This window comes from Phyllobates terribilis, unplaced genomic scaffold (assembly GCF_046119375.1).
Source record: "Phyllobates terribilis strain yellow unplaced genomic scaffold, ASM4611937v1 Scaffold_2__4_contigs__length_985480577, whole genome shotgun sequence".
NCBI lineage: Eukaryota > Metazoa > Chordata > Amphibia > Anura > Dendrobatidae > Phyllobates > Phyllobates terribilis.
The window spans coordinates 793,360,301-793,383,001 of record NW_027362762.1 but is presented as its reverse complement, the minus strand read 5'-3'; the positions used below and the strand labels follow the sequence as shown (position 1 = coordinate 793,383,001).

At 47.8% G+C, this 22,701-nt stretch overlaps 1 protein-coding gene across 1 annotated transcript in view; it reads left to right on the top strand.

Moving 5' to 3' along the window:
* Positions 1–12,377: 12,377 nt before the first annotated feature.
* Positions 12,378–22,701, top strand: part of POLA1 (DNA polymerase alpha 1, catalytic subunit) — a 408,365-nt gene continuing 398,041 nt past the window's right edge. The window contains exons 1-2 of the mRNA XM_073667407.1: positions 12,378–12,606; positions 21,371–21,495. Of these exons, the coding sequence (XP_073523508.1) occupies positions 12,570–12,606; positions 21,371–21,495 (162 nt within the window). The 5' untranslated portion in view covers positions 12,378–12,569. The remainder of the gene's footprint in view (positions 12,607–21,370; positions 21,496–22,701) is intronic.

The following is a 22,701-nucleotide window of genomic DNA, read 5'->3' as shown; positions in this document are numbered from 1 at the left end:
TAGAGGCTCCAGTGAACACCAAGGTCGCTGCTTAGCTACACCCTCCAAGGTAAGTCCGGTCTGCAGCACAGTGGGCCCAAGAACCACATGTGCCACCTACGAGCGTAAAAATCACAAAGAATGTTGGAAAAGTGCTCAACAGATAAAAGGAGTAAAATCGCACCTCAAATGATACTGATTACCGCCATACATCTCCTCTATCACTCTATTCGTGCTCCCGGTTCTGCAACTACAGCCCCTGGCAAAAATTATGGAATCACCGGGCTTGGAGGATGTTCATTCAGTTGTTTAATGTTGTTGAAGAAAAGCAGATCACAGACATGGCACAAAACTGAAGTAATTTCAAATGGCAACTTTAGGGCTTTAAGAAACACTAAAATAAATCAAGATTAAAAATGTGGTACTCAGTAAGGATAATTTTTTTCAGACAAAGCAGAGGGAAAAAATTATGGAATCATGAAAAACAAACACACAAAAGAACACTCCAATACATCACTATTAAGCAAGTAAGAAAAAGATCTTCAGCTCACCTGGCCCAGCCTGCTCAGTCCTCCTTTCCATGATCTCGGTGCTCGGAATTAATCCATCCCCATCTGGGAGAAAAATCCTCAGTGAAAGTAAAAAATAGTTTTCCAGCACACGATGTAGAAAAAGCCTTTATTTAATCCATCGTTAAAAAATACAATTCCAACAGAGATAACAGCATGTGTAGGCTTACGCGTTTCGGATCATATTTGACCCTTAGTCGTAGCATAAAGTACTGAATAAATGTTGCACTTTTCAAGGAAAAACAGTCAAGGGAAGCTGCCAAGGGTAACGCCCACCAAAATCAGCGGTGATATCAGCTTCACTAATTCAAGGCTAGCAGTGATCTAAACACTAGTTTAACCCTATAGTACATCCATCCTCTACAAACATATTACAATGTGAACTGTCACTTAGTAATGCACTAATTATTTGATCACTTTTTACCCGTTTTTTATATATGTGAATTCATTGAATAAACAATTGATGCACTATTTAAATATATATGTAACAATAAGAGCTTCTAAAGATATCTAACATTTGATTTCAAGGGCATACATCACTAGTATTTTGTTGCACCACCTCTGGCTTTAACAGCTTGCTGTCTCTGAGGCATGGACTTAATGAGTGACAAACAGTACTCTTCATCAATCTAGCTTTGCAGATTGGAGCCTTGTCATGGACCATTTTCTTCAACTTCCACCAAAGATTTTCAATTGAATTGAGATCCGGACTATTTGCAGGCCATGACATTGACCTTATGTGTCTTCTTTCAAGGAATGTTTTCACAGTTTTTGCTCTATGGCAGGATGCATTATCATCTTGAAAAATGATGTCATCATCCCCAAACATCCTTTCAATTGATGGGATAAGAAAACTGTCCAAAATATCAAGGCAAACTTGGGCATTTATTGAAGACGTAATGGCAGCCATCTCCTCAGTGCCTTTACCTGACATGCAGCCCCATATCATCAAAGACTGTGGAAATTTGCATGTTCTCTTCATGCAGTCTTTATAAATCTCATTGGAACGGCACAAAACAAAAGTTCCAGCCTCATCACCTTGCCCAATACAGATTCACGATTCATCACTGAATATGACTTTCATCCACAGTCCACGATTGCTTTTCCTTAGCTCATTGTAACCTTGTTTTTTTCTGTTTAGGTGTTAATGATGGCTTATGTTTAGCTTTTCTGTATGTAAATCCCATTTCCTTTAGGCGGTTTCTTACAGTTCTGTCACAGACATTGACTCCAGTTTCCTCCCATTCGTTCATTTGTTTTGTTGTGCATTTCCTGTTTTGGAGACATATTGCTTTAAGTTTCCGGTCTTGACGCTTTGATGTCTTCCTTGGTCTACCAGTATGTTTGCCTTTAACAACCTTCCCATGTTGTTTGTATTTGGTCCAGATTTTAGACACAGCTGACTGTGAACAACCAACATCTTTTGCAACATTGCGTGATGATTTACCTTCTTTTAAGAGTTTGATAATCCTCTCCTTTGGTTCAATTGACATCTCTTGTGTTGGAGCCATGATTCATGTCAGTCCACTTGGTGCAACAGCTCTCCAAGGTGTGATCACTCCTTTTTAGATGCAGACTAACGAGCAGATCTAATTTGATGCAGGTGTTAGTTTTGGAAATGAAAATTTACAGGGTGATTCCATATTTTTTTCCTCAGAAATGAGTGATTCCATAATTTTTTCTCTCTGCTTTGTCTGAAAAATATTACCCTTACTGAGTACGACATTTTTAATCTTGATTTCTTTTAGTGTTTCTTAAAGCCCTAAAGTTGCCATTTGAAATTACTTTAGTTTTGTGCCATGTCTGTGATCTGCTTTTTTTCAACAACATTAAACAACTGAATGAACATCCTTCGAGCCCGGTGATTCCATAATTTTTGCCAGGGGTTGTATAAAACTAACATACTCCATAATCCAAACCTCACACCTCCATCTCCAAGATTTCTCTCGTGCTGCGCCAGTTTTCTGGAATGCACTACCCCAGACGATCTGATTAACACCTAGCCCCTACATTTTTAAGTGTGCTTTAAAAAAACATCTCTTTAGACAACACTATCACTTCTCTTCACTAATCTAACTCTTCCCTGTTTCATCTTTCTAAATTGTTTGCAGAATCTGGTCGCTCCTATTCATTTGTCTCCACATCCTCCATTCACACAATAATAGTACTTGGTAACTGTACTAAAAGATACTGACTGGTGACCGGATCATGCAGCTTATTTGAAAAGCCCTATTTATTATAACGTAGGCTGGACCATACATGACAACCACTTTTTAGTTATTGTGTCTCCCCTATTTCCTTATAGATTGTATGCCTGCAAGCAGGGCCCTTACTCCTCCTGTTACAGTTAACAAACTAACCATGATAGCCTGCTACAGAGGTCAGGTCCAAATTTTGCACTGGGGCTGTCACTGACTGTGAGCTGACTCCATCACCATGTTGTACATGAAGTTAAAGGGGTTGTTCAGTACTTTATATTACCCCTCTGTGATGAACCTGTAGCCGCCATCTTGGTAATGATAAATCATATCCAGGGATGGCCACACTTCAGCAGCCCCCACCCTTGGGACCTTCTGTTAAAACGTCAACTAGATAGTTTCCCCCCATCCAGGCTCCTGTAAGATAAGAAGCCTACTTAACACTTGAATGCTAGGAGCTTCAAAGACTTCGAGAGGAAACACAGCCAGCAGGGGGGGGTGCTTCGTCTATCTGTACCTGACCATTTGTCCCATAGGACTAGTTTCTTTGTCTGTCACAAGCATGGAGGCATAAGATATAGAAACATGAATAGTACACGCATGTTGCGTGGGATGGGCCAATAAAAAAATATCACGGCGTCCCGGAGCCATTGCGCACACAAGCCTCCGCGGTAGACGTTTGTACGTGCTCTGGAAGCCAAGATATAGCGCGGAGCCATTCCTGAGGACCGTATGGTATCATAATTGATATCAAAAGGTCGGTTACGGCGGCCCGAATCCATGGGAACCCCTGGGGGTATCATGAGACCATCCCAGAAGAAGTTATTGGGTTCCATAGAATTTGGGCTTCTGATCGAAGTTAGACCTGAGGGTGGAGACTGAGCCAGCTGACCTCACCAGCAGTGGGCGGGACGGGGCAGGTAAGATAGCAGGACAGACAAGAGACAAGTCAGTTTTTGACCCAAGAGTGGTGTGCTGAACATCTGAGCACCAGCTGAGGCCACCAAGGGGAGGAGCAGTTTGACCATGCGGTGGTAGGCCTCAGCCTGTAACAAAGAACCGTGCCTGCGACCGCAGAATCCTCTCCCTGCGTCACAAGAAAATCAAGAAACCGGTAACTGATATGCTGTGGTGATTCTGTGTGTTGTATTCCATTGTTGTATAGTTTAGCCTGACCTTATACCTGTGTATATTTAGTTGTATATCGTGTATCTAGTGTATTATTATAATCAATTACCTCAAGTAATTGTGGGCCTGCCTTTTATTCTGCATAACGAACGCACGTCCGTGTGAGCTCGGCTCAAGCCAAAAACGCTACCCAGGGTTGGTTCCTGACCCGATATAGGCCCATTCACGGACTGGGCGTATATCTAAAATAGGGACTGGTGGCAGCATACCAACTGGGGATTGGGGAAGGCTGGTAGTGACGGTCGGAGGTTCAGATATATATATTCCTGGCGCGGCCAAGGAAGATATATATACCGCCCTCACTACAGAGGGCCCCGATACCCAGTAGGTTACAGGACAGTCTCCCTGGCGACCGCTTATCCTAGGTGCAGTTCCTTGACTGACCTGAGGCTAAGAGGGCGCTAGCGAGTTGTGCTGTGTAGTGACGTTACGGTTTAGTGACGTTGAAGGGATAACACACTACCGTGTTCCCTGCGCTGGTTGCAGCTTCCTGGCACTACTTTCTCTAGGTGCAGTACCTTGACTGACCTGAGAGGTAAGGGGGCGCCAGAGAGCTGCACCCACCGGCCGGCTTTCATCACATTGGTGGCAGAGCGGTGGGATTGCAGAATAATAGTGTTGTGGGACCCCTACTCCCAGGCACTAAAGACTGCCAGTGGTAACTTCCACTGCTGGAGTCTTAAGGTCAGCCCAACGTTAGACGGTCAGGCTAAAAGTATAACAAGGTGTGTGCAAACTCAGGGTTGCAGCGGTGTCGGTTACCAAGATGGCAGACGGCACCAGGAGCAAGACCCTGCAGGAGGCTAATGCTACGGTCCGTGTGGCAGGAGGGGAGGACATTGTTACTCATGGCGAGGAGGAGTCCAGCCCGGGCACCTCAGGGAGCCAGTCCCCAGTATACGGTCCCGCAGTGGGCTGCCCACCACCTACCCAGCCCAGCCTGTCCAGATCACAAGCCCTTTTACAAGCGGCTATGGCAAGTCTCCAGTCTCATGGCGATGCCGTCTACAAAACCCTCCTGGCAGCATCAGAGAAGGCAGCGGAGGAGGAGCGCGAAGCTGCGGAGCGCCGGGAGGCTGCGGAGCGTGAAGCTGCAGAGCGCCGGGAGGCTGCGGAGCGTGCAGAGCGAGCTGCGGAGCGCCAGCACCAACTGGACCTGGCCCAGCGGGGGCTTCCGCTAGAGCAACCAACCCATCAGGAGACCAAGTCGTCCAAAGTCCGAGCTGAGGACTTCCCTCTACTGGAGAAGGATGGGGACCTGGACTCCTTTCTGGTGGCATTTGAACGGACCTGTCTTCAGCACCATCTGGCCCGGGATCAGTGGGCCAGATACCTGACCCCCCGTTTGAGGGGTAAGTCCCTGGATGCCTTGGGGGACTTACCTGCCGGGGAGGTACAGAACTACGACTGCATCAAGCGGGCCCTGATCCGGCAGTACAACCTCACTCCCGAGTCGTACCGCCAGAAGTTCCGGAGCCTGCTGCGTGGCCCCAAGGACACCTGGACCGATCATATGCGGGCGCTGTTGAGAGCCGCAGAGCACTGGACCTCGGGTCTAGCGCTTACTACCCGCCAGGAGGTCCAGGAACTGTTCGTCACGGAGCAGTTCTTGTGGAACTGCCCAGAGGACCTCCGACAGTTCCTCCGTGACCGAAAACCAACAGGGGCTTCTGCTACAGCCGCCCTGGCAGACGAGTATGCCAATAACAGGGCGCCTGAGCTGAAGAAGTCTGCCAGCAGCACCTGGAGAGGGGGTAAGCCCAGTCATGCCCCTGTTTCCCCGGCCCCTAGAACACAAGGGGTGTATCCCCCTGTTGCCCTCTCCAGGCAAGGACCAGACGTAAGACGTTGTCATCTATGCAACAAACCAGGACACTTTAGGGCTGAGTGTCCCCAGCGCCAAAAGACCCCATCCCAGTCCCAGAGAGCGCCCAATGTTTTGTGTGTGGGAGGGGGTGGTGGTAGGTCCCTGGACAACATCCAACCCGTCACCATAGGCCGTTCTGCGGTCATGGGACTGCGGGACACGGGCGCTGAACGAACACTGGTACGGCCTGAGGTGGTGTCCCCCCAGGACTTGGTACCAGGAAAGACTCTTTCCGTCTCCGGGGTTGGAGGCGTGGAGCCGGCACTTCCCGTTGCCATGGTGTATTTGGACTGGGGTGCCGGAAGGGGGATGCGGGAGGTGGGAGTAACGCCAAATATTCCCGCAAATGTTTTATTAGGGACCGACTTGGGGCGTCTAGTATCGCAGTATGTACCCTCTGAACCCCCAAGTTCGGCCCCCCAAGAGTGTATTGATTTGTCTGCTGCTAATGCCAACCATGTTGTATGTAGTGTGTGTCCTGCTGAGGAGGAGGGAGTGAAACCTGAGGGTAACACCTGCACAGACACAACACAAACAGGGTTAGTGAAAGCAGGTGGGGAGTGTGGGGATGCCCGCAGAGGTGCTCAGCCGGCGTGCCGTGACCTCTTGTCCTCCGGTGAGGGAGGGGGCGGGCAGGATTCTGTAGAGGGAGGCTCAGGGATGGAGAGGGGGGCAGCTACCGGCAGTGTAGGGCTCCCAGGGGTATCCAGGCTGCTGAGTATAGGCCCACTGCAGGGGGAGGAACAGGCCATGGGAGGTGGGGGTGTCCCAAGAGAGGAGCCGCCAGGTAAGACCCCAGGGCAGGAGTTCCCCACATCCGAGATGTCCAAAGGCCTAGGAAGCCTGCCTGATCGGGCGGCTTGGTCAGAAACAGAGGGGAAGCAGGCACTACCCACGGTCACAGCGGTCATAGCCGCTGTCACCAGGAGTGGGAGCGCCGGAGCCCAAGGAGCCTTGCAGAGGTCCGACGGCTTCCCCACTTCTGACCAAGTGTCTGCCGGGTCAGACAGCGGCCAGGTGACATGCCCGGAGGGGCTGACAGAGGATGTGGCAGTTTCGTCGATTCTGGCCACATCAAGTCAGGAATTTCAGGCTGCGTTGGAAGCAGACGACAGCCTGAAAGCTCTCAAGGAACAGGCGGCACAGCCTCCCATGGAGTCAGACTGCGAGCGTGTGGTCTGGGACCAGGGACGGCTGTACCGGGTAACGGTCCAGCAGGATTCACCGGAGGCGTGGCCCAGGGACCGACAGTTAGTGGTACCCTATCCGTTCAGGGCGGAATTGTTGCGGATCGCACACGAGATTCCGATGGCCGGACACCTAGGGATCGCTAAAACCAAGGCCAGGATAGCTCAGCATTTCTACTGGCCTGGGATGGGAGCCGCGGTGGGTGCCTACTGCCGTTCGTGTGACACCTGTCAGAGGGTGGGGAAGGCGGGGCCGCTCCCCAAAGCCCCACTGGTAACTCTGCCAATCATCGAAGAGCCTTTCTCGAGGGTCGCTGTGGATCTTATTGGACCTCTGTCCACTCCCAGCCACTCCGGGAAATGCTTCATACTCACGGTAGTGGACTATGCCACCCGGTACCCGGAAGCGGTAGCTTTGTCGTCCATTCGGGCCGACAAGGTGGCTACCGCCTTACTGGAGATCTTCTCCAGAGTGGGTTTCCCCCAAGAAATGCTCACCGACCGAGGGACCCAGTTCATGTCGCGGCTGATGGAGTCCCTCTGTAAGCAAATGCAGGTGCAACATCTGGTGGCCAGCCCGTATCACCCACAGACTAATGGCCTGTGTGAGCGGTTCAATGGCACCTTAAAGCAGATGCTTAAGATCTTGGTCGACTCCCACGGGAGAGACTGGGAGCGTTACCTCCCACACCTCCTATTTGCTTACCGGGAGGTTCCGCAGGCCTCAACGGGGTTCTCCCCCTTTGAGCTCCTGTACGGGCGACGGGTACGGGGCCCCCTGGCTCTGGTGAAGGAAGCATGGGAAGGGGATTTGGCCACCCCCGAGGTGTCGGTCATCGAGTATGTCGTGCGCCACCGGGACAGGATGATGGCCTTGGCAAAGCTGGTGCAGGACAATATGGCCCAGGCCCAGGCCGACCAGAAGCGGTGGTACGACCAGAATGCTTGTGAGAGGACCTACCAGGTGGGTCAAAAGGTGTGGGTACTGGTCCCCGTACCACAGAACAAGCTTCAGGCAGCCTGGGAAGGTCCCTACTTCGTGCACCAGAAACTCAATGCCGTCACCTATCTGGTCACCCTGGATCACGCCCGTGGAAGGAGGAAGGCCTTCCACGTGAACATGATGAAGGCTCATCATGAGCGGGAAGCGACTGCCCACCCAGTGTGCAACCTTCCCGAGGAAGGAGAGGTAGAAACCCTCCTGGATCTGCTCACCCAAGCCAAGGCGGGTGGGTCCATCGAGGATGTGGGGGTTGGCCACCAGCTCACGGAGGACCAACGGTCCCAGCTGGGGACCACCCTGCACCCCTTCCGGGGGCTGTTCAGCAGCCTGCCCGGAAGGACTGAGATGGCTGTCCACGACGTGGACACTGGCGATCACCCGCCGATCCGGCGTTCAGCATATCGGGTCTCTTTCGAGGTGCAGGGAAACATGCGCCAAGAGATAGACGAGATGCTGAAGCTGGGGGTGATCCAGGCATCCAGCAGCGCGTGGGCCTCGCCTGTAGTCCTCGTACCAAAGAAGGACCGAACTACACGGTTCTGCGTGGACTACCGGGGGCTCAACGCTGTAACGGCCACCGATGCGTTCCCCATACCACGCATCGATGACCTGCTCGATCGGATGGCCGGGGCTAAGTACCTGACCATCATGGATCTGAGCCGGGGGTACTGGCAGATTCCTCTGACCCCCGCGGCAAGGGAACGCTCTGCCTTTATCACCCCTTTTGGACTGTACGAGTCCACAGTGATGCCATTCGGCATGAAGAATGCCCCTGCCACTTTTCAGCGGATGGTCAATACGCTGCTTGAGGGACTTGAAGGGTACGCGGCTGCGTACTTGGACGATATTGCAGTCTTCAGTCCCACTTGGGAGGATCACCTAGAGCACCTGCGGCAGGTGCTCGGTCGGATCCACCGGGCAGGCTTGACCATCAAGCCGGAAAAGTGCCAGCTGGGCATGAGTGAGGTCCTCTACCTGGGTCACCGGGTAGGCGGGGGGGTTCTGAAGCCAGAACCGGGGAAAGTGGATGCCATCGCATCCTGGCCCACTCCTAGGACCAAAAAGCAGGTGATGTCCTTCTTGGGGACCGCCGGGTACTATAGGAGGTTCGTCCCACACTATAGCACCCTGGCCAAGCCCCTGACGGACCTCACCAAGAAGAAGCTGCCCGTCGCAGTCGACTGGACAGTCGCCTGCGAGACAGCTTTCGGGGCACTCAAGGCCGCCCTAAGTAGCTCCCCTGTACTGCAAGCTGCCGACTTCGACCGGCCGTTTGTGGTACAGACCGACGCCAGTGACTTTGGCCTCGGTGCTGTGCTAAGTCAGGTCAACACGACAGGCCAGGAACATCCTGTCTTGTACCTGAGCAGGAAGCTACTGCCCCGGGAGGTGGCTTACTCCACGGTGGAAAAAGAATGCCTGGCAATTGTATGGGCCCTGCAGCGTCTGCAGCCCTACTTGTACGGGAGCCATTTCACCGTGGAGACGGACCACAACCCCCTCAGCTGGTTACACACGGTCTCTGGGTCGAATGGCAGGTTGCTACGCAGGAGCCTCGCTCTCCAGCAGTACCACTTCTCCATTCGCCACAGAAGAGGCCGTGACCACGGTAACGCTGACGGGTTATCCCGGCAAGGGGAGGGTGCAGAAGGACGCACGGGGGAACACAGGAATGTGCTACCCCCTCGCGCCCTCGTATAGGGGGAGGTGTGATGAACCTGTAGCCGCCATCTTGGTAATGATAAATCATATCCAGGGATGGCCACACTTCAGCAGCCCCCACCCTTGGGACCTTCTGTTAAAACGTCAACTAGATAGTTTCCCCCCATCCAGGCTCCTGTAAGATAAGAAGCCTACTTAACACTTGAATGCTAGGAGCTTCAAAGACTTCGAGAGGAAACACAGCCAGCAGGGGGGGGTGCTTCGTCTATCTGTACCTGACCATTTGTCCCATAGGACTAGTTTCTTTGTCTGTCACAAGCATGGAGGCATAAGATATAGAAACATGAATAGTACACGCATGTTGCGTGGGATGGGCCAATAAAAAAATATCACGGCGTCCCGGAGCCATTGCGCACACAAGCCTCCGCGGTAGACGTTTGTACGTGCTCTGGAAGCCAAGATATAGCGCGGAGCCATTCCTGAGGACCGTATGGTATCATAATTGATATCAAAAGGTCGGTTACGGCGGCCCGAATCCATGGGAACCCCTGGGGGTATCATGAGACCATCCCAGAAGAAGTTATTGGGTTCCATAGAATTTGGGCTTCTGATCGAAGTTAGACCTGAGGGTGGAGACTGAGCCAGCTGACCTCACCAGCAGTGGGCGGGACGGGGCAGGTAAGATAGCAGGACAGACAAGAGACAAGTCAGTTTTTGACCCAAGAGTGGTGTGCTGAACATCTGAGCACCAGCTGAGGCCACCAAGGGGAGGAGCAGTTTGACCATGCGGTGGTAGGCCTCAGCCTGTAACAAAGAACCGTGCCTGCGACCGCAGAATCCTCTCCCTGCGTCACAAGAAAATCAAGAAACCGGTAACTGATATGCTGTGGTGATTCTGTGTGTTGTATTCCATTGTTGTATAGTTTAGCCTGACCTTATACCTGTGTATATTTAGTTGTATATCGTGTATCTAGTGTATTATTATAATCAATTACCTCAAGTAATTGTGGGCCTGCCTTTTATTCTGCATAACGAACGCACGTCCGTGTGAGCTCGGCTCAAGCCAAAAACGCTACCCAGGGTTGGTTCCTGACCCGATATAGGCCCATTCACGGACTGGGCGTATATCTAAAATAGGGACTGGTGGCAGCATACCAACTGGGGATTGGGGAAGGCTGGTAGTGACGGTCGGAGGTTCAGATATATATATTCCTGGCGCGGCCAAGGAAGATATATATACCGCCCTCACTACAGAGGGCCCCGATACCCAGTAGGTTACAGGACAGTCTCCCTGGCGACCGCTTATCCTAGGTGCAGTTCCTTGACTGACCTGAGGCTAAGAGGGCGCTAGCGAGTTGTGCTGTGTAGTGACGTTACGGTTTAGTGACGTTGAAGGGATAACACACTACCGTGTTCCCTGCGCTGGTTGCAGCTTCCTGGCACTACTTTCTCTAGGTGCAGTACCTTGACTGACCTGAGAGGTAAGGGGGCGCCAGAGAGCTGCACCCACCGGCCGGCTTTCATCACACCCTCCAATGTATTCCCCTGGAGTTTTGTAATTAACTTATGTTGCAGATACTGCCTGTGAGCGGCGCCATCACGGGCCGCTCACAGGCATCACGTGACCCCCGGCTGCAGCCGGCGATGACATCCGCTGATGTCATGACAAGTGCTGGCAGCAGCCGGGGGTCTCTGTCTTCTGCGTTCCATGGTGGATGCCAGGCTGTGGGCGGGGTAACCCCGCCCACAACCCAGCAGCCACCACGGGGACCCCAGCACTGAGTCACACCTCACTTGTCGTGACATCAGCCGGGAGTCACGTGATGCCTGTGAGCGGCCACCGATAGCGTCACTCACAGGCAGTATCTGCAACGTAAGCTAATTACAAAAATCCTTAGGGGCCCTGGGGGGGGGGGGGGGGAATATCTAAAGTACTGGACAACTTCTTTAATGACGACCATTTAGAAAGTTGCCTAACTTTGCATTTAGGAAGCAAATAAAAATAAAATCAGAGTGAAGTGTACATGGCACTTCACTGCCATAAGAAACTCTTGGTAGACCTGAAACCTAACAAGGACCATCCGCCTCCTTTCTGACAGCGCATTTACACAGCCCCATTATCAGGAAATGCGTGTTCCTAGGAACATTTGTTTCTCGATAAAGGGGCAGAATAAACAGGCCACCAATCACCTGACAAACAAGCAAACCGCTCATCTGTTCGGCAGCACATGGTCCTGTGGAAATATGTGCTGCCGAGAACAATGATGCTTTATTTGCACTGGCTCGATGGTTCTGTACTCACCACTAGAGCGGTCGTCCTGAATAAACAGGCTACAAATGACCGCCGATCTGCAAATGTGGGCTATAAGCTGTCCTGCAATGTAAATGAGCCTGTAGAGCAAACTGCAACACTTCCTAAATACACTTTAAGGATTTGCTCACAAGACAACTGGGCAAACCCTGGCTTACACATCCATAACAGGTCAGAATGGGATCATCTGTTTACCAGGTGCATGTAGTGCTACAAACTCCTTAAGATGAATGGGAAGGACATGTGTCTGCTCTGTAACTATACAGGTCCGTGTAAGACACGCATACATAGCACTGAGCCCAGACCGGAGGACGCTACACGCTACTGCGCCTCCCGCCAGCGCTGCCTCTCCTCTCCCGGATTAATAACCCCGCGCATGCGCGATACAGAGCACAGCTAGGCGAGAACGGGCCCCTCTAGTGCGGGAGCGAGCGCGCATGATGGGAGCAGTGTGGGAGAATGCTGCTCTCTGATTGGCCCGCTCGTGTTCCTGCTCTTTTCGGATTGGTTGTCTATGTCGCGCCAGTTCGATTGCTGAGTTCTGTGTCCTGTCCGGGTTTTGGCGCCAGGATTGTAGCTCCCGTCATTAGCGCAGTACAGGAAGCATGGCCCCGGTGTCCAGAGGAGACGGCCAGCAGCACGGTAACGGGGAGGAGGCGGGGACACAGCACGGCCAGTCACTGATACAGCTGAGACTCGTGTGTGCCAGTCCTGTGTAATGACACTGCAGCACTACTAGTCCCAGCATGTCATATAGTGATGACTTGGTATACAATAAATGGCACTGTTCAGCCTGTGGTGTGGGCCCAGACCCGGCATGTTACTATAGTGACGGTGGGAGCCCCCTGTAATGTCTGTCAGGAGACTTCTCCAAGAGGATATTAGAGGGGCTCTCCACTGAGGCACCCCTTCTGAATCCTTGCTGTCGCCCCAGTGAAATAATAGCACTTCTGCTGCCTCCTGGGTCTTGGGTGATATTATGTCACACGATCCCTGCGGCCAATCAGTGCTGGCTTCTCTCTCCTTTCCTATGGACCTAATTGACACCCGGAGGACGTGAGCGCTGCGGCTGGTCTCTCGCTTCCCCTGGATGAGAGTGAAGGCAGCTCTGATTGGCTGCAGGGATCACGTGACGTAACAGTATCACCCTAGACCTGGGAGCCAGTGCCAACACTGCTGGAACAGCGCTGCAATCAGAGGGGAGTATAAGTGGTACTATTTCATTGGGGGGGAAACAAGGACTCAGAAAAGTTGTCTGAGTAGTGGGGACCCCCTTTAATCTGCCGGGCATCATAGTCCCCCTGACAGAGAGGAGGGCAGGCCTGGTGGTTCATCAGTCCTGCTGTGCCTCCATTAAAGGGCATTAGTGCTCAGTGGCATAACTAGAGTACGCTGGGCCTTGGTACAAAAATTGGACTTTGGCCCCCACCTGGATGTTGGTCAGATGCATGGTCTCTTATAGCATTCTCGATCCCATAAAGATACATATAATAAGTGTTTGCCCCCTATTTAATAATGTCCTCCCACCTAACCCCTTTATGTAATAATGTCCACCATCATGTGTCCCTTCCTGGTATAATGTTCCCCGTTCCAGGCCCCTTTCAGTAATATTGTCTTCTGTTCTACCTCTCTTCTCCAACACATTTAAAAAGAACAAAAAAAAAAGAAAGCACAATTCTTCTTACCTTTCCACTGTCCCACAATGTACAGCTTCCTATTCTATAGCAGAGGCTGAGAAAGGAGAACCACCGAATGATAGGTCCAATCCAATGGAATAATTCAAGTAAAAAGCCTTTATTAATAATATGGTTGAAGTGGTACTACATGCACAAGGAAAGCCGCACTGTAGTGACCAGACAAAATTGTATACAATATCAATACAATACAATGTGTACTAGACTCAAAATCATGCTAATAAACAGCAGAGGCAGGTATATGTAAAACTGATCATCAGCATATTCATGGTAACAACATAAACCAACAGACAGTCTAAGACAGGGTATCGCATGAGTGGCCAAATCATATATGTAGATATTATGGAGGAGGAAGATCATGTACTCCATATAATTGCCCACACATGTGCCCCATATCTATTCATATAGTAGTCATGGATTAAACAAATGTTGACTCAACATAGAGAAGTATGAAATCAAGTACCTGCACACTAGTCCAGTAGTATGAATGGCACCACGCGGCGTAACCCCGACGCGCATTTCGTACACACGTCCTTCATCACCCCCTGACGATACCCTGTCTTAGACTGTCTGTTGGTTTATGTTGTTACCATGAATATGCTGATGATCAGTTTTACATATACCTGCCTCTGCTGTTTATTAGCATGATTTTGAGTCTAGTACACATTGTATTGTATTGATATTGTATACAATTTTGTCTGGTCACTACAGTGCGGCTTTCCTTGTGCATGTAGTGCCACTTCAACCATATTATTAATAAAGTTTTTTTACTTGAATTATTCCATTGGATTGGACCTATCATTCGGTGGTTCTCCTTTCTCATGTGTCTTACCGAATGGTCAGCCATTCTCTACTGGTCCATATAATAAGCACACGATCGATAGGCCTATGGATCTGCGGGTCTGAATATGGTCATATACTTGTGCTGTTATATTCAGTGTTGTGTGTATCTTATAGCAGAGGCTGGCAGCTGAGTTCGCTGTGCCCGCCATAGGTGGCGCAAGATGTTACTGCCAGCCTCTGATTGGCCAGTGGCTTGTATTGTGGTGCAGGGAGCCGGCAGGTTTCTGCGCCTCAATATATTTCAGCTGAATGTGTGTCATTCCTGTGGTGCACATCCAGCTGAAATAGGCGCTTGCATCGGCAGCCCCACCTCCCCCCATACACAGGCGGTGTTGCAGAGGATCATTACGCCCCTTCTCTTCCTTACATGAATGCTGCTCACACCACATATACAGGAATCAGCCAGGCTGCACGCCTGCAGTAGGGTGCGCTATTCTCTGACGCTCTCTAGCCAGGACTGTATCCGGAGACTAGGCTAGCCCAGCACTGCCCCCAGCCAGCTTCTCCCTGTACCCCTTTACTTCACTGATAGACCTCTCCTTATGTACACATGTGGCAGATACCTGTCAGTCACCTTGAGCAGTGCGGGGAGAAACCGGCTGGTGGTGGCTCTGGGTGATTAACATGTTTCATGCCATGTGTGTGTAAGGAGATACCTGTCAGTCAATTAGAGCGGAATAGGGAGAAGCCGGCTGCGGGCAGTGACATATTAGCCTCGCCCTCTGTTATGGTGCTGGCCAGAGCTTCTAACTAAAACTCCAAAAATGTTTTTTTTACAAAAAGATACCCTTGCGCAATTGTGCATCTTGCTCTGATTAATACTGCTTATCGTTTGTGTTAAGTTTCAGGTTCCCTTTAAAGGGATTGTTCAGCTAGAAAAAAAAGAGGTCAGATAAACAACTTACTAATAGAGATGAGCGAACCCAAACTGTAAGGCTATGTGCCCACGTAGCAGATTTGATGCAGAGCGTTTTTGCCTCTCTCTGGCAGAAAAAAACGCATGCAGATTTGCATGCGTTTTTTCAAGCAGTTTTCCAAGCGATTTTGAGCATCACTTGGAAAAGTACTTGACAAGTTGGTCACACAATATAAATCCATGCAACCGGCATGGATTTATAATGTGTGAACAACTGATGCTTTAAATGCAGCATCTATAGTAAAAAAAAGAAAAGAGAATTAAAACATTAAAAATAAAAAAAAAACCTCTACACTCACCTCTCCGGTCTCCTCCAGTCTGCTCCCGGCCGCGTCCTCTTTCTTCGGCGTGCCGCAGTGTACTGTCAGGACCTGCGGTGACCATCACCTGACCGCCAACGTCAGCGGTCGCGTGACCATCAGGTGACTAAATGACGTCACCGCAGGTCCTGACAGTACACCGCGGGACGCCAAGGAGAGAGAACGTGGCCGGGAGCAGATCGGGGCCGCCGGAGAGGTGAAATTACATGTTTTGTTTATTTTTAACTTTTTTATTTCTGTTTTTCACCGCGTGCTAGCCGAGATGAAGAGGAGTTGTAGTCTCCTCTTCATCCCGGGTACCACACGCACCGCGATTACGCTGCAAATTCACGGCCATTGAATTTAATTGAAACGCAGAAAATCCACATATACCTGCGGATTTGCTGCGCTTCAATGTTCCTCAATGGCCGAGAATTTGCAGCGTAATCACGGTAGAAATGGTCATGCTGCGTTTTGCAACGCAATGCGAATTCGGCGCGCAAATTAGCGCATCATGTGCACAGCACATCTGAATTCACATTGCTTTGCATGGCAGACTGTTTTACAAGCGTTTTCGCAGCCGTAAAAACGCTACGTGGACACATGGCCTAAAGGTTGGGGTTCGTACTGGACACCTAGTGTCCGTTGCTGAACTCTGAAAATGGACCTCTCCTGGAATCACAGTTTGGGGAGCGAGAGGGAGGGAAAGAGAGTTTCCAGCTCCAAAGTTCGGGGCCCCATTGATTTCTATGGGGTTCTGGTTTAAGTTCAGGTACATTACTGATACCCGAACCGAACTTTGGACTTCCATGGGTCCGCTTAGCCCTACTTAATAATATTCTTCAATTCCCAGGAGTCCTGATGTCTAGATTTCTGTTGCATCCCAGCAGCTCCAAGTCCTGCAGGGTGAGTTTCCTTGTGGTGTTATGTGATCACTGATATGTGAAGGGGGCTATCTTGACTGCTTATTTCAGCAAAAGCCAGACTTCTTCATCACCTACTGAAATAAGCAGTTAGCCAGCCCCCTTTTACATACGGCCTAATCACATGCCAGCACAGAGGGCTCTCTCCTGCACTAAGCACAAGCCCATATTTGACCGTCTGGGAAACCTTTATTCATTTTAAACACATTTCAAGTTTTTTTTTGTAAAGAAAATTCCAATTGTATTCACTAAATCAGTAGTGGCTGTAAGCACCTCTGCAAAGTAATCTGCTCCAGGAATAGCTTATTCCTATATTGCATACCATACTAGGCACAGGTCTATACTTTTCTTAGCGGCTGTGCCAGGCATTGCAGCTGCACTTGAAGGGACAAACCTGTAGTAAACTATTATACCAGACACAGTTGTTAGTAAAAGTACAGAGCTGTGCCACCCCTTTAAAAAGCTGATCTGTGGGAGTGGTGATGCCCACTGATTTAACATTGATGACTTATCATGTCTGCTTATTTTAAAGTGTGAATAGTCACTGTACTTTTTGGTATCGTAGTGTGTATCTCTGAATATCAACCAAGAAAAGCTAAGGAGAGAATTGTCTCAGGAGATTAGAAAAAAATTATAGACCAACACGTTAAAAGGACTTTACCAGCACAGAATGATTGTTTAAACAAAGTCACGCTGCTCGGCACTTCATGGCACGGCCAGTCATTTGCATACACCTTCACCCTGCTTGTTGTCCCTCTACAACCACAGCCTCATTTCTTTGATTGACATCTCTGGCTTCATAGAGCCAGAAAAGGGAGGAGATAGATGGAAAACAAGCAGGTGGAAAGGTGTGTTTAAATGTTTGGCCGCGCCGTGAAGCACCGAGCGCCCGTACTTGGTTTGAACAGTTATTCTGTGGTGACAGTCCTTTTAACCCCTTTACAACCTATGACGTATAGGTACGTCATGTGTCGCTTCCCTCCCTTTGATGCGGGCTCCGGCTCTGAGCCCACATCTTTTCAGGCACATTAAAATCAGCTGTCATGTGCCCATAATCCACTCACGGCTATTAACATGTTAAATGCCACTGTCAATGACAGCTAGATTTAACATGAGTGCGCTGGAAACCCGTCACAAACCACGCCCATTGGCGCCTCTGTCACATGATCGTGGGGCACCAATAGGTTGGCATGATAATCGGGAGTTTGCATGAAAATGTCATTGCAGATCTGCTATGAGCGCCCACTTGTGGCTGGCATTCATAGCAGATGATCATTTCTGCTACAGGTAGCAGGGCTTTGGCAATGGTAAGCCAAACCTCTGACTCCGACTCCACAGCCCTGGTAGGAGAAGCTTCACTACTGAGCGTGTACGTAAAGTGCTGCACAGATTCATCTCCGCTAAAAGCCGAGATGCTTAGACCAGGAACATAACAGACATTTATAGGACATTTCATAACTTTCCCAAATTCTTATGAAAACATTTACAGCAAATCCTGCACCCAATTTATTATATATTTTAGGAGTCGGTCCATTTTATATCGATTCTACCAAAATGGATTCCGACTCCACAGCCCTGACAGATAGCACAAGTGATCGGAAGATCGCAGCATCAAATCTCCTTAAAAAGTAAAAGAAAAGGTTTTAAAAAAAATAAAAATAAAAGTTCAAATCACCCCCTTTTGCCCCATTCAAAATAAAAACAAACAAAAAAAAATGCACATATTGCTGCGTTTAGAAATGCCCAATCTATAAAAATATACAAATAATTAATCCGGTCGGTAAATGGTGTAACGAGAAAAATCAAAACGCCAGAATTGCGTTTTTTTTGGTTGCCACAGCATTGCAATAACAGGAGAGGAAAACATTGTATCTACCCCAAATTGGCATCAATAAAGATGACAGCTCAGTGTGCAAAATATAAGCCATCATCCAGTTCCAGATCCCGAAATATGGAGGCGCTACGGGTTTAGGAAAATGATGCCATTATTTTTTTTCAAAAAATTTGATTTTTTTTTTGCAATTTCACCACACTGCAAGTTATGGCTCGGGGAAGAAGGGGAATAAAAAACAAAAATGCAAAAACAGAAAATCTCAAATTCCTGAAGGAGTTAAAGGTAAGGACTATAAGACCATCTTCTCCAAACAGCTTGATGTTCCTGTTACTACAGTTGCTCATATTATATACAAGTTTAAAGTCTTTCGGACTGCAGCCAACCTCCCTAGACGTGGCCGCAAGAGGAAAATGAATGACAAATTGAAGAGACGGATAATATGAATGGTAACTAAAGACCCCAGAACAACTTCCAAATACATTAGAAGTGAACTCCAAGGTCGAGGTACCTTAGTGTCAGATCGCACCATCCATTCTGTCGCTGTCTTGGCAAAAGTGGACTTCATGGAAGAAGACCGAGGATAAAGCTTGTTAATGCAAATCATAAAAAAGAGAGACTGGAATTTGCCAAAATGCATAGTGATAAGCTACATTATTATAGACAGATGAGACAAAACTGGAGCTTTATGGCAAGTCACACCAGCTTTATGTTCACAAATACAAAAAATGAAAGCGCTCTCCCTACATAGAATATTATCAGTAACAGTTGTCATCTATCTCAGTATTGTAACAATCGGTCTTCCCTGATTTCAGATTTTTACCCATGAATTGAGAATGGATGATCAGCCCTGGCGGCGAAAAAAAAGCAGATTTCTCTGATAAGATAGTTTATGAAATTGTTTATTTTCACGTGTATCATTGATTTATGGAATAAAAATTAAAATGGTTACTCTTTAACGGCATCATGCCGCAAAATAACAATATTTACCTGGCAGTGTGGTGGGTATGATTACTACCTGATCACAATCCCGACGAAGTGAGCTGCTGCAGGGAGAATATAATTTAAAGCGAACCTGTCATCAGGATTGTGCTAAGTAAACTACATGCTGTGTCAGGTGGGCAACATTACACTGATTAAAATGATACCTGTGTTGATAAAATCTGTCCTGTGGTTGTTTAATCTTTATTTGCAGTTTGGACATAATGATATGCTCGTGCTTCGGGGTGGCCTGTGGGCCGGGCTTTACTAGGTGCTCTAGCATTATCTTCATCATTGTGGCTTATATGACAAGTAACTGTCGCTTGTCGATAGATGTTACTGCGCATGCGCCGGTGGCATTTTGTTGGAGCAAAAAAATAATAATTTGGCAGCGGCGCGTGTGCAGTAGCATCTATCGGCAAGCAATAGATGCTAGATGCTTCTGCTCATGCGCGGATGCCAGCGCCATTTTGCTGGAGTTAAGTTTTTTTTTTTTAAAAAGACCACAATATGAAATGCGCAGGCGCAGTATTTAAAATAAGAGACAGATCACTGAAGGATCAGTCACCTGTCATATAAGCCCATAAGCATGAATATGAGAACAGAGCACCAAGAAAAGCCCGACCCACAGGCCGCCCCGGAGCACGAGCATATCATTATTTCCACACTGCAATCAAAGATTACACAAGAACCACAGGACTGATTTCATCAACACGGGTATCATTTTAATCAGTGTAACGGTGCCAACCTGACACTGCCTGTAGTTTACTTAGCAAAATCCTGATGAAAGGTTTGCTTTAATTTTCTCCATGCGGTCAGCAAGTTAGACACCAGCATATGTTTAGACTGGTATTTATTTATCTGCAGATTATTAACACTATGGCTGCAAGTAAAAATTGTTTTTTTTATTTTTTATGACATGTTCCCTTTAAATGTAATGTTGATTTATATATGGGTTGTTTGAAGACAGCATTAGGAACTAATAACTATTGAACTGTCGTCAGGTGCCTTACATATTGCTGTGTGAAGCTTCATGATAAAATTACTGTACATGAAATTGATCTCTGCTTCCCATTTTTTGATATTTTGTTAGGCTGGACTCAGACAGGTGTATTTCAAAATCTGTATACGGATGTCCAGACACTGGCCATTGGTCACCCTACCTGAATTTACAGACTCATAAGGACATATGAGACTGTAAGTTAGGACTGGAAGACCCGTGGTCAGTCCTGGCATTGCCATCTGTATACGGGCCATGAGCCCGGCCTAAGGATTCGTAATACAATTGATATTTGTAGACTGTGAGCCCTCGCCGGCAGGGTCCTCTCTCCTCCTGTACCAGTCGCTGACTCGTTTTGTTAAGATTATGTAACTGTTTTTGCTATGTATATCCCTATCACATGTAAAGTGCCATGGAATAAATGGCGCTATAATAATAAGAAAATAATAATAATATTTGACCTCTTCTGTCCTCCAACCTAAACTAATACTTGGTATTCCTGGTGTGCAAACAAATGTACTGACGTTCTCAGTCATCCATGTTTGGGTTCACTTTCTGTTTGTAAAATTGGGAAATAACAGTCACACACTTAGACCATTATAAAGTGCAACAATCCCTAGATCATTGCACTTTATAATGGTAATACATACTTGATAAATGAAGCCTACGTTGTATTCACCATTATGCAGTCTAAAATGTGTCAAAAAGTGGTGCAGAGATCTGGATACATGTGAGATAATAGAAAGCACTGTCTGGTGCCATGTTTCTCCCGGATTACTAGAGTGACTGGCAGTGCCGTTATACAGGAGGCATATACAATCTCCAAGCGAATGTTCTGACATCAGGCTGTACCAGTGTTGGGTCCGTGCCTGTTATATAACTATCTATATAACTACATTTCTTATAATTTTGTTGTCAGATATGGCAGACTCTGGCAGTTTTGCAGCATCCCGTTCTCGTCGAGAAAAGACTGAAAAAAAGGGCCGTAAGGAAGCCTTAGAAAAACTGAGAAAAGCAAAATGTGGTGAAAAAGTGAAATATGAGGTAAGCTGTTGTAGTTGTAGACTATTTCTGACTTCATTATGCTGCTGTCAGAGTTGTCCTTGATGACAAGGCAGCAGAAGCAATCCATGGATTTCTGATTGTATAAACCAGACCCAGAATATAGAAACCTATTAGAATAAACCAGAAACATTTAGAAAATCAAAGTACGACATGGCTGGATGACTTCACAGATGTCATCAATGTTTTTTGTTAAGGCTCCATCCCTTACACAATAGACTAACGCAGTCAGCCAAGCTGAATTCACATGTGAGAAGGGAGTAAGGAGAGAGCAATAATATTTTGTGCCCATTCTTCCCTATGAACACGTGTGATTTATGGATTGAATTTCCTCTAGTTTAGGTGTTACGGTGATTTTCCAGCCGTATGTCATTACTGTCTTTTTGTATTTTTTTTCACATCAACATTCCAAATTATGGAGAAATACTCTAAGGCCACGGCCCTACTATCAGTATTCGGTCAGTATTTTTTTTTCTCAGGAGTGGATGATAAATGCGGAATTGGTGACTTGTTTCTATTCTACCTTTTCTCTGATTGTTCCTCACCTGGTTTTTGCTCCCACTTATGAGAAAAAATACTGACTAAATACTAATAGTGGGGCCATGGCCTAAGCAAGTAAATAGCAGGACTTACTTGTAAGATTTGTCTGACCAGGCCATTTTTCACCAGTTCCTGACCAGGCACATTTTCTGGTTTTATTGTTCATGCGCTTTTAACTGCTCTAAAACATGTTCTCATGTTCAAATAATGTTTGCCTAATTTTTTTTCATGATACATGGGGTTTAATTGATACCATATTGTCTTTTTTTTTTATTTGCTGATATCTGGGGAAATGTAAAGAAAAATAGGAAATTCCTATTTTTTAATTGTGTACCCCTTTATGTAGAAATTATGTTTTATAAATTGGACATTTGCTTTCCCTATGGGGGCGGGCAATTAGGATTGGCTGTGTCTGTTATATTATTTTATACATTAATTATACAACCCCTGGCAAAAATTATGGAATCACCGGGCTCGGAGGATGTTCATTCAGTTGTTTAATGTTTTTGAAAAAAAGCAGATCACAGACATGGCACAAAACTAAAGTCATTTCAAATGGCAACTTTATGGCTTTAAGGAACACCAAAAGAAATCCAGATTAAAAATGTGGTACTCAGTAAGGGTAATTTTTTTCAGACCAAGCAGAGG